The 16,881-nt window shown below is 40.6% G+C and overlaps 1 protein-coding gene across 11 annotated transcripts in view; it reads left to right on the top strand.

The window, feature by feature from the left end:
- DGKI (diacylglycerol kinase iota) overlaps window positions 1–16,881 on the top strand; it is a 466,380-nt gene that overhangs the window by 351,162 nt on the left and 98,337 nt on the right. For all 11 annotated transcript variants that reach the window (XM_073621819.1, XM_073621822.1, XM_073621821.1 and 8 more), the window contains one exon: window positions 15,089–15,114. In XM_073621819.1, the coding sequence (XP_073477920.1) occupies window positions 15,089–15,114 (26 nt within the window). The remainder of the gene's footprint in view (window positions 1–15,088; window positions 15,115–16,881) is intronic.

Below are 16,881 nucleotides of genomic sequence, written 5' to 3'. Positions count from 1 at the left end.
ATTTCAATAAAGCCTGACAGCCGCTTCTCCTCTCCTTCCATGCGGCTTTCAGCTGCTTTATTGAAATCTATACAGGGAGATCGGTGATTGTAACTCCCCCACCCCTGCACCGATCATCTCTGACTGTCCCCTGTGTCCTCCTCCAGTCCCCCTCCGTGCTCCTCCGGTCCCCCTCCTTTCTCCTGTCCCCCTCCGTGCTCCTGTTCCCCTCAGTTCTCCTGTCCCCCTCCATGCTCCTCCGCTCCCCCTCCGTTCTCCTGTCCCCCTCTGTGCTTCTTCTGTTCCCCTCTGTGTTCCTGTCCCCCTTCGTGCTCCTGTCCCCCTCCGTGCTATCATTTATCGTCTCCTTCCTTTTCCGAATGAACAGTCAGTGACTCTGTCCATTTATAACTGAGCATCGTAAACTGTGTTTACGATGCTTCCGTTTATGAATGGAGAGGAGCCGCTGTCTCCTGTCCATTCATCTTCAGTGCAGCTGAGGCTGCAGAGAAAGGGACTGGAGAATCTCTGTCCTTAGTCCCAAGACCCCTGATATCTTACCAAAGCCACCCCCCAACAGGGCTGATAAAAAAAATAATTGTAATAAATAAATATATAAAAGATTAAATTGTAAAAATAATGAAAAAAATAAAATAAAAAAACACACTGACACCGTCTGCTATATAAATCCTGTATAGTTATAATAATAACTTTGGCTGCAAGGAAGGCAATGCTGGACTCCATTAGTATGCTTTTTTAAATTACAATACAGGGACAGTTTTCAGATTGAGAGGATTTACTTAAGTAGGGTGACGCTCCTCTTTAATGTGTTTGTATGTATGTATGTATGTATATGTGTTTATGTGTGTGTGTGTTAATGTGTAAGTTAATTGTTAAAATACCATTATTATGGTATTAATATCGATATTCTGTAAATTATATTGATGAGGAAAGTCCATTCAGTTCTTGTGTAAAAACTCAAAAATTGATTTAATAATAAAATAGCAAAATATTGCAAGAACAATATCAAAATGTAGAATGTAAAAATAACATCAATAATGTATTATATCCTTAAGATGAAGTTTGAATCAGATGTTTGTCTTTGTGTGTGTGTGTGAAGCTGTGGCAGCTTCCTTCAATGTCTGCCCGACTCGGTCTGCCCAACTGTCCTTCTGTTCCTAGCTTTTACTCTTAAAATCTGACCCCCATTTTATCTTTTAAAAGGGCTGGTTTAAGGTTTTCATATGTCTTGCAGTTCTACAGAAAACCGCGTCCTTTAATCCTCTCAAGTAATGGTGGGAGTTGCTCAGTCTCTATGCATTGGCATTCCTGAGGAATGGGCAAGAACAATGTGTGAAAGCATTAAACATATACAATATAATATCTAAATCAAATACTACATGAACCAGCATGTATATTATATTCATTGAAAACCCAATATTCTTAGTAATATCCTAATCAAGAAATGTTGTAGTATACAGAACTTATAATCTTAACTAAAACATAAACTTTTACATCTTAAGAAATGTGAAACCTTTCTTCTCCCCAATAGGGGAAGGTGAGGGAAACCAACTCAAGATTAATTACTAACACATGTTGGCTCTCCATAGAAATGCTTATGGAGCTTATAACAATATGTATACTTTCACAAGTATAAAAGTCTATATCATTTCACTTTTTCCATAACTAAAACTTATCAATATATATATATAACTCAATTATTCTGTAAAGATCTAATCCATTCATGAATTTGTTAATATGTGTTAATTGATTTATATTAGATATTAGATTAAAGAAACTTTCTAACATTAACATGTATGATAATGCGTATGTATGCATGTATGTGCTTATTTATCTGTGTTAACCTGCATGTATGTGTGTAAAAGTGTGTATGTATGTGTATGTGAATATGTGTGTTTGATACTGCACCCCAACACACCTCTACAGTGTGCTGCAGTAAAGTGCAATGCGTGTGTGTGTGTGTGTGTATATAGTAAATATATTTCTAAAGGTACTATTGGCATGAAGTTTTCTTCACATGTCGGTAACAACCCATGCAATCCATACATACGAAGAAACCAAAACAAATAAGTTCAAAAATTAAGTTACGTGTAATCAAATTGAATGACACAGAAGAACAGTATTGGCCACGTTAACTGAGATTTATTTAATACTTTGTACAAAATCCTTTGTTGGTAATGACAGCTTCAAGACGCCTCCTGTATGGAGAAATTAGTCACATGCATTGCTCAGGTGTGATTTTGGCCCATTCTTCCACACAAACAGTCTTCAAATCTTGAAGGTTCAGTGGGCCTCTTCTGTGAACTCTGATATTAAGTTCTTTCCATAGATTTACTATTGGATTCAAGTCAGGTGATTGGCTGGGCCATTCTAGCAGCTTTATTTTCTTTCTTTGAAACCAATTGAGAGTTTCCTTGGCTTTGTGCTTGGGATCATTGTCTTGCTAAAATGTCTACCTTCATTTCATCTTCTTCATCCTGGTAGATGGCAGCAGATTTTTATCAAGAATGTCTTGGTACATTTTTCCATTCATCCTTCCTTCAACGATAGGGAAGTTTGCCAGTACCGTATGCTGAAAAACAGCCCCACACCATAAATGTCCCAAACTTCACTGGTGGTGTAGTGTTTTTGGAGTGACATTTAACCTCCAAACATGGTGTGTATTATGGCCTCCAAAGAGTTCAATTTTGGTCTCATCTGACCAGACTATATTCTTCCAGTATTTCACAGGCTTGTCTAAATGTTGTGCAGCAAACTTTAAACGAGCTTCAACATGCTTTTTCTTCAGCAATAGAGTCTTGCGTGGTGAGCTTGCATACAGGCCATGGCGGTTGGGTACATTACTTATTGTTTTCTTTGAAACAATTGTACCTGCTAATTCCAGGACTTTCTGAAGCTCTCCAAAAGTGGTCATTGGCTCTTGGACAACTCTTCTGATAATTTTTTTCACTCCTCTGTAGGAAATCCTGTGAGGAGCACCTGGTCATGGCCGGTTTATGGTGAAATTATGTTGTTTTCACTTCCAGATTATGGCCCCAACAGTGCTCACTGGAACATTCAAAAGTTTTGAAATCCTTCTGAAACCATTGCCATCAGTATGTTTTGCATCAATAGGCTTGTGAAGGTCTTCAGAGAGCTCTTTGCTTTTACCCATCAAGAAATGTTTTTTGTGTGACATCAGTTAAGACTGAACCAGCTGATAATAATTTGCACTGACAAGGGGCAGGATTGCTTTCTAATTACTGGTAGATTTCAGCTGGTATCTTGTCTTTCCATGCCTTTTTGCACCTCCCTTTCTTCGTGTGTTCAATACTTTTCCCTGTGTCATTCCATTTTATTACACAATAATTTAATTTCTGAGCTTATTTGTTTTGGTTTCTTTGTATGTATGGAATGCATGGGTTTTTACCGACACATGGTAAAAATTTCATGTGAATAGCACCTTTAGAAATATATTTACCTAAAAAAATGGTAACGTTTTATATATACTGTATAATTGGTGGATTTTGTTGCATAAAAAAAGTTACTTTTTTTTTTGCTATGATCTCGATTGTGGCTCTGCGGATATGTTTCTCATTGTCTCACTGTGATATTGATTGTGGCTCTGCTGACATATTTCTGGTTGTCTCACTATGATATTCATTGTGGCTCTGCGGACATGTTTCTGGTTGTTTCAGTATGATATTGACATGTGGACACGTTTCTGGTTTTCTCTCTATAATAATGTTTATGGCCCTGCAGATGTTTCTGGTTGTCTTTATGATTGTGGCTCTGTGGACATGTTTCTGGTTTTCTTGCTAGTACACTGATTGTGGCTCTGCAGATGTGTTTCGGGTTTTCTTACTATTAAAGTGAATGTGGCTCTGCAGACATTACTGATTGTGGCTCCAAGGACATGTGTCTGGATGCCTTGCTGTGATATTGATTAGGGCTCTAAGGACATGTTTCTGTTTTTTCTCACTATAATACTAATCGTTGCTTTGCAGACATGTTTCTGGCTGTTTCAGGATGATTATGGCCCTGCAGGCATATTTCTTGTTGTTTCATTATAATGTGGACATGTTTGCTTTATAATGATAATTTATTGAGAGATAATTCCTTGTGTACATTGGTCTTTTTTCAATACAAATGTTTAAAGAGTATGTAAACTCAACATTTCATATTCCCGATACGTGCCTGCTCTACCATGTACTTGTATGAAAAAGTATCCTTTTTTCTTTGTATTGCTTCCTTTCTGTGAAATCCCTGGCATTCCTGATAGTTCCCCTGCTTTCCCTTTTTTTAAACTGACCACACTAGCATGAGAGCCCAGAGTGGTCAGTTCACTATCTGTGCTCTGCTCCAGTGATTAGACTTGGACTGACACTACCACCCCCCCCCCCACACACACAGCCATTCACTGGGAAGTTCAGTGTACTGCTGTCTGTCCTCCCCCAAATCTCTGATCTCCCTATGCAGCTGAGCACAGAGGGTATGTGATCACTTATAAAAAAGTGGAAAAAATTTATTCATAATGAGAGGTATATGTATATATACAGTATATATATATACACAAATGTTTTGCCTTTCATTTCTATTTTAGACTGAATGAGTTGTTTTATAAGGTGAGGGTTTACATATACTTTAATCTAGTGTGTTTATTAGTATGTTTTTATATTTATGATATTTGTATGGAAAACTGGGCGTAGGTGCAAGGTCTTCTGGGACACATCACAGGTCCCAGAAGACTATGGGACCATTCACAATGCACAGCTCACGCATGTACGGTGGGCACCCGGCTGCGAAGCCGCAAGCTGTCACAGCTGGGTACCCAGTTGAGATGCTGGGGCTGGGGCCGGGGACAGATGAGTCTCTGTTTATTAAAGTTGTTACCAAAACAGGAGGTAAGGGGAAATCTTTTCAAGAGGACACGCTAGAGACAGTTCCCCTCTCTTTGGGGAGATTTCCTCTCACTTCTGGTTGTGTCTCCAGGACAGAAAGTGAAGGGAAATCACCACGGTGGGACAAAGACAGGGAAAAATACACTGACAGGAATTGTAATCCTCGCCTACTCAATAACCCATAACCGCATTTTATGCCTTTACATACAATTTAAAATGCCACGTGCTTAAAGTGGATGTAAACACGATTCATAAAATTTGACTTGGGCAAATACAGTATCTCACAAAAGTGAGTACACCCCTCACATTTTTTGTAAATATTTTATTATATCTTTTATTATGACAACACTGAAGAAATTACACTTTGCTACAATGTAAAGTAGTGAGTGTACAGCTTGTATAACAGTGTAAATTTGCTGTCCTCTCAAAATAACTCAACACACAGCCATTAATGTCTAAACTGCTGGCAACAAAAGTGAGTACACCCCTAAGTGAAAATGTCCAAATTGAGGCCAAAGTGTCAATGTTTTGTGTGGCCACCATTATTTTCCAGCACTGCCTAAACCCTCTTGGGCATGGAGTTCACCAGAGATTCACAGGTTGCCACTGGAGTCCTCTTCCACTCCTCCATGACGACATCACAGAACTGGTGGATGGTAGAGACCTTGCGCTCCTCCACCTTCCATTTGAGGATGCCCCACAGATGCTCAATAGGGTTTAGGTCTGGAGACATACTTGGCCAGTCCATCCCCTTTACCCTCAGCTTCTTTAGCAAGGCAGTGGTCGTCTTGTAGGTGTGTTTGGGGTCGTTATCATGTTGGAATACTGCCCTGTCACAGCTGTCACACTAACACGATGTGCACTTTTTAAACAGTCTGGAAAATTGAAGACAGTAGTTATACATGTAAAACTAATGTAGGAGGATTTGTTTATCTCTGTGTATCATCTGAGGCTGTTCACTTCACTGTGAGGGTTTACATCCACTTTAAGAATATTATTGGCCAACTTCCAAACATGGCAAAAATTTTTTAAAGTTTTTATACAGATGTTTTGCGTATAATGTTTATTTTGCAAATAAACATTTGATATTTGCTATATGACATAGGATTCTCAGTGCACTATAGGTTAGCCAAAGACAGAGTGCAGCACACATACTTCCAGCAAGAGGTAAAGCGAAACAGGAAAAAGTGTAAAAAGTACCTTCTGTAGTTAAAACTAGAATTGCATAAGAGCCTGGGCTCCAACAGATGAACAAAAGGGTGGGGGATGGAGGGTGCATTGAAGGTAAATATTAATGGGCAGGGGCTTTAGCAGGGGAATCTTTCACTATGCTCTTAATGGGCAAAGTCACTCACTTGTCCCCTAACCAACAAGATATCTACTGTATGATCTTACCATTGCCCCAGTGATGATTTTCAAAACCTTTGGTCCGACCAAGCCCACTGGTGTGCTTTACACTCTCATTCAATTCTGTGGAGAGGTCTGGAGTCTGAACTATCTTTAGGTACAGGTCTGCTTTATCTGGCTATTCAGAGTTATTAAAACTGCTCTTCACCATGTACTGCCTTATTAAATTAAAGTTAAGTTCTCCTTTAGAGGAGAAACCCCAAAGCATTTCTCAACTCAGCCTCACAAAAGGCAGTGTTCTTGAAGGCAGTATCAGATAACCAATGAGGAGGTTATTTTGGTGGACTCCTCGATTTTTCCACTCAGAGATTAGATCTTTGTTGACAGGGCTGAGATTACCAGCCTCATGCATCTGAGATGGAGAGATATTCCTCATAAGGGAGAGCTAATCTTGTATTCCTGGGTTCACCCAGTCCCATGTGCCACTATAGACCTCAATAGATTCCTCACCTGCCAAGCCGACGGCTGATAAAACAATTCCATGGAAGATGCAGAAGCTTTGTCACTAAGGCTAAGAGGTTGATGCGGTCTGTGGGTGAGCTGAGCAACAAGCTGATTGTTTTCAAAGTGCAGAAATATGTCCAGACAATATACATAGGTGAAAAGATGCATAAAATGTAAGTTAAAAGCCCTTTTCTGGTATATAGGTGCAAGGTGTATTTCCACAACTTGCTATAGCCATAGGATTGCAAGCAGCACAAACCTAACACAGACCGGTACCCAAATGTTTATAGCTATAGGATGAATAAGTAAAGTAAAGTAGAAATATATTTTATGAAGAAAACACATCCCCAGCCTCCAGATAGTGTTAGCTATGCCTACGGAGGCCAAGGCACATGGTAGTGTAATTTTTTGTGCAATGGTAGGATTAGGGCTTAAAGAGGAACTGCAGTCTGCTCACATATTCTGTAATAAAAACATTTTTGCCATTCTGAAGCCCCCCTTCAACCACTTTGCATATTATTTTATATATACTGTGATTCTGTACTTGCCAAATATTCTGCAGAAATGTCACTTCACTGAGTATGGCTGCAAACATTTTTACTGTGGGCAGCTGAAGCTGCTTCCTGTTTACTTCCTGGATTTACACAGACACGCAGAGGCACACCTCTGGCTCTGCAGCTCTCATTGGCCCTCTTATGACTCATCCCCCCTCCCTTCCTGGCAAACTCTCACCAGAGTGAGAGAGAGAGCTGTTCATGATGTCATAAGCCTAGGCTTTTTACCAGACAAGAAACAGGAAGTGAGCAATAGATGGAAAGATGAAAAAATGACTGAAGTTCCATAAGCTGAGATCACATGACCAGGTGCTGAGATCTTGGCATATGGTAGACACAGAAGGGAACCTGCAGATACATTTTCTCCAGGAAATGTAAATATTTCACTCCTTCTGTCTTATCACTCCTTCTTTGATTATTATTGAGTCCTCATACTCTAAGGTGACCAGATTTTTTTTTATTGGCAAATGGTAAACTGTTTTATAAGCATATTTTCCTCAAATTATATATGCAGTGTATGTGTTTATGGAATGATTGTATGATATATACATTATTTCTCACATTTCATCCATGAGATAAAAAAAGATATTTCTGGGGGTCAAAGTTGGAGGGTGCTGGTGTGTATCACAAGCCTTTGTGATTGCTTGCTGGGAGGAGAAGTGAAGGGTGCAGGGTGATGTACACAGGTGAGCCCCAGGTGTGCTTATCCACACTTCTTCTCCCAGCATGCCATCACAAAGGCTCGTGATACACACCAGCACCCTCCAACTTCGATCCCCTGGAGAAGGCGCAGAAACAAGGAACAGATCAGGTCATGAGATGCCTCAAGTCTACCCGACAATTGAGAGTGAAAAACCAGCAGTGTTGGCTGTGACGTTATCCTCCTTCATACTCAGTGGATGGATCCTTAATGATGTGTGAATCCATGTCTGACAAGGCTCCTATAACGTGGAGTCTAGATATCCGGTAAGGGCACATCTTGTACTATCACAGTGGAAGGTGCACTTGGGTGTATGATCGTCCATCTTTGGATACGATTGCAATGATTTCATCACATTTATTCTTATATGGACACCTTTACGGACTGACCATTGTCACTTATATTTGTATGCATCTATCATCACCCACATAGCGTGGCAATTGTTGATTTATTGGTGGTCAGCGACAGTGAAATTTCACACCCCCCCTTATATTGGTGGTCTGTAGCAGGGAAAGTCAGTAGCAAGGAAAGTTAACCTCCCCCTTCCCCACATTGGTGGTCATGGCAGTAAATATTAACCCCTCCATACCCCCCTCCCACCTTCCCTGCATTCATAGTCATGGCAGTGAAAGTTAATCCCACTTCCCCATCACCCCCTCTCCCTCTGCACCCCATATTGGTGGGTTGACAGTGAAGCTCTGTCTATCTGAGGCCAGCACTTTACTTGTACTACAGGTGGAGATAACTCTGCCTCATAGAACATACTTTCTTTCATGCCAGGTGCTTGAACACAGAGAGCGTTCGAGTACTGCCTCCCCCCCAACCCCCCCCCCCCCCCCGCTGACACTCTGCTGCCTAACTGGTGCCCAATAGCTTGTGGGCCACAGAGAACCTGCAGGCCGTGTGTATGGCACTGTAGGGTTAACAGTGATAACACAGGAGCACAACTAGGAGACAATTGTATTGATTTGCCTGAATAAGGACCTTCGTGGCAGGGTCACTAGGTATTATTTTAACGAAAGCTGCTCATTTAAAAAGGCTTTTAATTTTAAAACCAACATAACCTGACCCAAAAAATATTTCTTCCCCCTAAACCTAACCCAACATTAAATGATCCTCTAAAACTCACTGGAATTGAATGTGAATACCAAAGACATAAATTCCATGTTAGACATAATTTTGGTCCCTGCACTTTAGTCTTTCGCCTCCAATACAGAATAAATTGTGATTAAGGCCCCTTTATGAAGCCCCTTTATGTGGTTAGATGCCTTCCCCTCAGCAGCCACCCCACTGTTATCTGTAGTTCTTGAGGGACTGAAAGGCTTGCTACAGGAATGCTCTTGCTGGCATTTTTGTGGCTAGGAAAAAAAGAATGGCAGTCGAGGAAAGGTCTGCATTGCATAAATTCCAATGTATATTTGTAGCTCTGTTGCTGAGTGGTCTACTTTTTGCAGTTTTTCGAGCTACAGAATTGCCAGCTTCAGGAGCGACTCATTATGATAGCCATGGTGGCCATGTCACTCCCATGATTTGTAGCTCCATATTGATCTGTAGTCCCAGCAGCAGCTTTGTATTCAGCTACAACTTGCCAGAGTAAACAAGCAGGGAGTAAACTACTACAAAGTAGCTGATATGACATGGCCCTCAAAGTCAAATGATCTAATATGCAATTTACTAAAGCAAGCCATAGATTATAGAATTTTCTTTCCTTCCACCACGGATGGAAGCTGCCGTCGGAAGTGATCGCATGCAAAAGGTCAGACAGGCTGGTTGTACCGAAGTCGATTGATGGATCAACTTCAGTACAACCAGCTTGCCCATAGATAGATCGAATCTTGGCCAGTCCCTGCTGAACTGGCTGAGATTCGATCCATCTATGGCCGGCTTAAGACTGGAGCAGCTGTGTATGGCAACCAGTCAGCTTCTGTCTTTCAATTGCAAAGCCCAACTGTACAAGCTGAAGATAGAATCTGATTGGTTACTATGTACAGCTGCTTAAGATTCTGTCTGTTCCAGTTTTAGTAAATCCTCCCAAGGTGTTTCATTAGGTAAAACCATATATTTGATAAACCGGTGTTTAAAGTACTATAACATACAGTATATATGTAAATTGCTGTATTCTTTTTTTGTCACTGGTTTGGTGATTGAGTGAGGGAGAGCAACTGAGGGAAAACACAGGAACACTTGTCAGTACCAGTGTGCAAAGGTGTATTTGCTTTGGAATAATAAATCACCTCTAATGTTGGGTGTCCTACATGTGTGGATGTTGCTGCATTATGTAAAACTATTTATTAATTTTTTTACATTTTTATAATGGCGTGCCTTAGGATTGTGCAGCATTTTAAAGGGTGTCTTGACTGAAAAAAGGTTGAGAAACACTAGTCTAGATAATCACATTTTTCCCTCTTAGCAAAGGTTGTGCAGCATTGACCACTAGGTGGCATTGTGACCACATGAGAGAATGGCAGCTGCCTTTGCCATTATTTTTCTCCAAAAATTCAACAAGAAAATAGCTTGAATTTGCGTTTGGCAAAAACAAACAAAAAATAACAACATTATCCATCATTTTTTCCTGATTTTGTGAATGATGCCATGCACGCATTTAGTACAAAGCATCAAATTCAAAGGCCCTTGGTCAAACTCTTAAAGGATCAGGCCACCCAAAGAAGATATTTTGGTTTGGGGCTTAATCACCCACCGGATGTCCATGTTGGATTCCAGTGTCCTACACCACACAATGTGGCTTTATCCACCAGCCCCTAAATTACAGGGGCCAGCCGATGGAACAACAGTATGTGGGGGGCATTTCTCAGGTATCTAACACACCTGAAAGTGTGTTAGATGTAAGGTTTCTACTTGAGGCCTTAGCTCTGCAAGGGAGCCAAGATCTTACAATAGGGCCAAGGGGAGATCTTATAATGTGTGCAGTAAATCTTACAGTGGACACCTATTTCCCGGTATTTTCTCCTCCAGACATGACAAAAGGTTATATACTGCTAAATCTTTGTTCAGAAAATAACATTTATAAACTTTGCAGGCCATGAAAACATCCACTAGCAATCATTATGCATGCTTTAATTTTATTACCAATGCTTTTTGAATTTACCTTTGTATCTACAGTATATAAGAGAAATTTCTCACCTGCTGGTATTATTTACCCCTGCCTTTGGAGGTATTAGGGGCCTGCTTTTTGCTTCTATCATGCTTACTAGACATACTTACACCGATCAGCCTTAATTTTATGATGACCCACCTAATATTGAGTAGGCAGGTGCAGTCTACTTTCTCCACAACATGTGGCTCTCTTTCACTGAGGCACTGCAATTGGAAAAGGAAGTCACAGTTCCTCTATGGTCTCCTGGGTCACTGGGGAAGCATCCAATTGGATGCTGCTGCACCATGTGACTCTGGTGACCATTTTGGGTCAGACAGAGCCTATTTAAGGCCCTGGCTCCCAGATTTGGCACGCATTTGTGAGTTGGTAAAGTAGGGACAGTACTAGCGGCAGGGAAAGGTTCCTGAGGGAAAATGTAGGGCTCGCAACTTCTCTGGACACCTGCCTGTGGGGCAAGAGACGGCCAGGCCACATTCTTCCCTCTCAACAGACTCTGACAGCTCAGCTACACTCTGCTTTCTACAAGCTACACGCTGTGAATGTTCCTGGTTGGGCTGCCTTCCCACCAGGTTATTTGTGTTTCTGCTTTATTTCAAGTTAAATATAAGTTCTTTCATTGCACTGGGACTGATTGTGTTATTTGCGCTGTCACCGCCACCTCGCTACACCCCACCTACAAGTTAGTTCCCCTTTTTGCCAACATAACAGCCCTGACCCGTAGAGGAATGACCTTAACAATTTTGACATGTCAGGGAGGGATGTAGTATCACCCTGCCTCAGTCCATCAATAACATTCAATACCTCTGATAAATACAGCTAGATGAGTATCTGTGCTCTACTACCAGTCTGGAATGTGTGGTCAGAAAATAAACTGCATCTGTGTCAGCCACATCTCTCTATCTTAGAAATGGTTACAATTCTTGGTACCCACCCAGGCCGCATTATCAACTCATTAACAAACCATTAACATCTCTCAGTCACAGCATGCCCCTCGTACTCTCTTGGGTTTATGCTCTATGCAAGATGAGGAGATAAAAGAGAGACCATTAAACTATTTTTCAGCCGTCAAGATAAAATTTCGAGCTCTGCAGAAATAACGAATGAAAGCTTTTTTTTCAAAGTCAAGGACAATAATGTGCTGAAGGTAAAATTCTGGATGATCAGCAAGCAGAAACAAAGTGGACCTGTTGTTTGCCAAAATGCAGGACTACTCACACTGTGGTATCAACCATTTTATAAAGGAACTGCAGTCTGCAGTCTTTAAACGAGTCCCCTGGCAGCCTTAAACTCAGGTTTACGCTTGTGCGATGTCAGACTTTGCATGTAATTTGCACCCACACTGCGGTGCCGATCACATGCGATGTCTGTGCAGTGCGAGTTCAGCCATACAGTTGTGTCGGGGCGACATCACTCCCATGCATGCACACGGGAGTCATATCACAGCAGTGTACAGAACGGGCCATAAATGTGGCCTGAGCTGCACATGTGCAGCTCAGATCACATTTCTTGCTGACAGGCAGGGGGAAGATTTATGACAGAAGAGACTTCTAGGGTTTCTTCTGTTATAAAAACCATGCCTGTCAGAAATTTTTATAATAACTGACTTTATTACCACTTTAAAGTGGTTAAAAAACCCTCACACATACACAGTGAAATGAGTACCATCGGATGATACATGAAAATGAAACAAATCCTCCTCCATAAGATGTACCTGTTTATCTGCAGCACTCTCTTCTCTACATCAGTTCAGAGTGCAGATTTCACACAGGATCTCTCAGCTCTGAAAAGCAGGGGGCGGGGATCTGAATTCTTACAATTCAGATCTCAGTGAAGACAGCTTTAAAGTATAACTAAAGGCAAACCTTTTTTTTTTAGCTTCGGATAGAGTGGAGAGGGATTAGAAGCCCTGTCAGTTTTTATGGCGGTCTGTGCCCCTATTAAGGAGATACACTCTCTCTATTTGTCCTGTTTACCATTATCATTGAAAGTTAAAGTAAATGAAAATCCCAAATTTTGGATTGTCCCCAGAAAGGTAATAGAAGGGAAATCTTCCAATGGGGACCACTAGTTCTGGTGACCTGGGCGTCCCCAAGAAATTCCCTTAATTTGCATAGATTTCCGCTCACTTCCTGTTTGGCTATGGGACAAGCCAAACAGGAAGTGAGAGGAAATCTCAGCAATGAGACACAGATGGTGAAACAAAATTTGACAGAAGTGACTCATGCAGATAACAGAGGAATGAGGCAGCAGAGTGAAATCACACTCAGTGCTTTCGATAGAGGCAAGTACACAGTATAGAAGGATGAGCTTCACATTCCATGCCTGAGGTTTACAACCACTTTAAGGTAGGATTTACTAATAGTCAGTGGCATACCCAGCATAGTTGACACCTTGGGCAGATTATTTTGTTAACACACCCCAGTGTCCGCTATACATCAAAATTATTTTCAGTAGAAATTGTGAAATCAAATGAACACTAGTAATGGGCAGAAAAATGGAAACAGTGACTATTTTCTTCATCTGAATGTTTTATGTATAATTATGTTGGTAAAAAAAGAAATTGAAATCGTGTTTAATAGCAGTGCACATTGCCACAGCATAAAAAAAAAAAAAAAAAAAAAAAAAAAGAAATTATTTGTGTGCCCAATTAAAATAAATCCAAAGATTTAATAGAGGTGGCAGAGGACTAATCTTATAGCAATCTGATCCCCTAACCAGCAGTGAATTCACAATACAATGGTTATCCTAACAATACATGGACCCCCAAATGGGCAATGTGTAGGCAGCAAGCATTATAATGCATGAGCAAAAAGCAGCCAATTGTGACAAGATGCAAATAACTTAGGTGACAAAATACCGTTTTTTTCGTCAGATTAGCGACCTGTCAGATTTTGTAACGGAAGTGACGTTACGCCACAGTCATCTTGGTATACCCCGTACTCGGCCACAGTAAGGATACAGTAAGAAGGCGGCAAGCGGACATATTTGTACACCCACCGGAGTCTTGCATTTCACACTTATTTTTACCAGTAAATGGATTTCTAAATATTATATTGTGACTATATGGTTCAATTGTGACTATATAGGGCAGCAAGTAAATGTGAAATATAAGCACAATTTGGATGATTTGATGATAACAAACAGACAATTGTGACATAATGGAGTTGGCTATAGAAAAATAGGCTCTCCACTTTGCAAAGTGCAGTTGTTTCAGAGCTTAGTAAATGAGGTAAAGCTTCACTTTGTAAAGAGTACCCAATCACATGCAAGAAAAAAAAGTGCACAGTCTATTTGCCTTTAGTAAATCAACCCTATTATGTCCAGAAATTCCTTCTAATGTTCACCTTGGCTATGTAATATAGTATATCAAAGCCGAGACGCACAAGCCGAGTTTTTTGCAGCTCTGTGCCACTTCTTTATCTGAGGGATGACAGGGCTAGTGTAAGGTTTGCAGGGCTATCGGTAATGTGTCAATGGGGGGTATTTACTAAAACTGGTGCACACAGAATCTGGTGAGTAGTAAACTAGAAGCTTCTAGCTTCAGCTTGTTCAATTAAGCTTTGATAATAAAACCTAGAAGCACCTGAAATATGGCTGTACCCCCCCGGTAGGCCACTTACATAAGTACATTCAGCAGGGCAGTATATTGTGTCATCATTCATTTTAGATGGCAACTCATATAAAACTACTGTAGTGGGCAATGTACCTGACAGCAGCACACCAAAATGATGTACTTTGTGGTGTGCTGTGTTATAAAAGAAAAAAGGGTCATATCTGTTTTTTCATACGTCTGCCCCTGCAAAATGAATAGGCTGTTTTGATGCACAAAACCATGTTGAGTTATTGCATGTGGGCCCTTGATCTTGGTGACCGCCTTCCTTTCATAAGATGGGGCAGCTTCACTGGTAAATTCCAAACTAGGATCCAATCAATCCAGGAATATGTAGGTTATCATTTTCACTGACTGAATTCTCCTTTTCTGTTTCAGGTCTCCTGTCACTGCAGAAGAACAAGGTGAGATGCCATATTGAATGGTTGCTTTTGGGCTGGAAATAGCTAATGTCTTTTGGCTTCTTTTGCTTTTGATATCTATAGGATATCCATATAGTGAAGTGACTCATTTGTACCCTTTTGTTGTAATTTAAAAAAGATAGCACATTTTTTTCCCTTGAAAGTTTAAAGAGTTCCTGTCACAAATGTCAGTCTGAATATTCAGTATTACTATAACTATGCAGGCTTACTTGGGAAGGATTTATTGTATGTCCTTAACCTACTTAGCTTTAATATGCTTTAGCTGTAGTGCCAGAAATGGTTGTTGCTTGTCAAATGCCTGACCTCACAGGTACTCTGGAGCCTAGAGCCTCTATATCTGCAGCATGAGATCTAAGGCACTGAATACTAGTTTGGTGATGTTACCACTGTGCTTCTTACTGTTCTCATTGCTGAAAGCTCTGATATGAGGAAATAAATCCCTGCCTCTATCAAGATGGTTGCCTCCATTCAGAGACACAATGCAAAACACAATGCAAAACAAGGTATGATAATTCAGTAATGGAGTAAAGGTCTCCTGCAGGGAGATCACAAGCAATGCTGGCGACCAGTCCTTTGCCTAATGCCTGGCTTTTTTTGGGCCCAGTTTCCAGAGTTCAGTTCCTCTTTTAGACCCCTTTCACACTTGGGTGGTGTGGACGTTAGCAGTAAAGCGCCGCTAGTTTTGGCAGCACTTTACCGTTATAGCAGCGCTATTCGGACGCTATTTAGACACTATTATTACTATAGCGGCTCTATTCAGCCACTATTTGCCTTTAGTAAATCAACCCCTAAGTATTGATGATAAGGAATGGAAAAGGAGTTATCATAAGGAACTATTTTTTAATTGAAAGTTTTAAGTTTACATACACTTTTTTTTGCCAAAGTTTGTATATTACAGATGCTGCATTTTGCTTTTTGTGTTCTACAAACTTTGGGATGGTTGCTTTTATTTTTAGCCCTGAAGAAGGAGGCATTGTTCTGACCCCCAAAACACGTTGGCACCTATTTTTATCCAGTACAGCAGACTTTGAGTACTACTGTCTGCTTGTTCCCATTTATGCTGCTCTCTTTATAACATTTGTCCTTTCATGTTCAACACCCAAGGATCTGCCACTTGTATCTTTAAATCAAGATTTAATTAATCTCCACCTAGTCTGTACCCAGGAAGATATGTAGGGCTGACTGATTAACAATTTCAGTTTGTTGCCACCATCTACACATTTTGTATTTTGGAAATTAAAAAATTCACCCTGTGTGCCAACTTGCCTTTTAATAACTAAGTCTCTCTTTGTTGCTTCTACCAGAACATAGTTGTGGCACAGCAGCAGTAAAACGTTAATCCCCTGATGACCACAAGAGGCAGTAAAACCCCACGCATTAACGCATTTGCTCTAGCATTGCAGAATGCATCGATATTCACAAGACTTGCCATACATTATGCAGTGAAGGCAATTTCTCAAGAAATGCACATCCTACTCCCCATGAGATATACAAAACTGTGATTTTCTGCTCCAGACCTCCCACCAGCACAGAAGTAAATAAATTAAAGCCAGGAAAAAGTAGATAAATTGCTTCTTCTTCGGCGCTGAATTAGCAAAGTCCATTTTAGGGCGAGTTAACTAAGCAGGGATTAGAATTTTCTAAGCTTTTTCCCAGCTATGAAACAAATTATTTAGTGCTGCACAGTAACTTAACCGATAAATGCAACTCCTGCATAACTCAATGTGTCCCGTTTGCGTTGGCATAATT

This window comes from Aquarana catesbeiana, linkage group LG03 (assembly GCF_042186555.1).
Source record: "Aquarana catesbeiana isolate 2022-GZ linkage group LG03, ASM4218655v1, whole genome shotgun sequence".
In the NCBI taxonomy this organism is placed as follows: Eukaryota; Metazoa; Chordata; class Amphibia; order Anura; family Ranidae; genus Aquarana; species Aquarana catesbeiana.
This window is presented reverse-complemented; position numbering and strand designations above follow the sequence as displayed.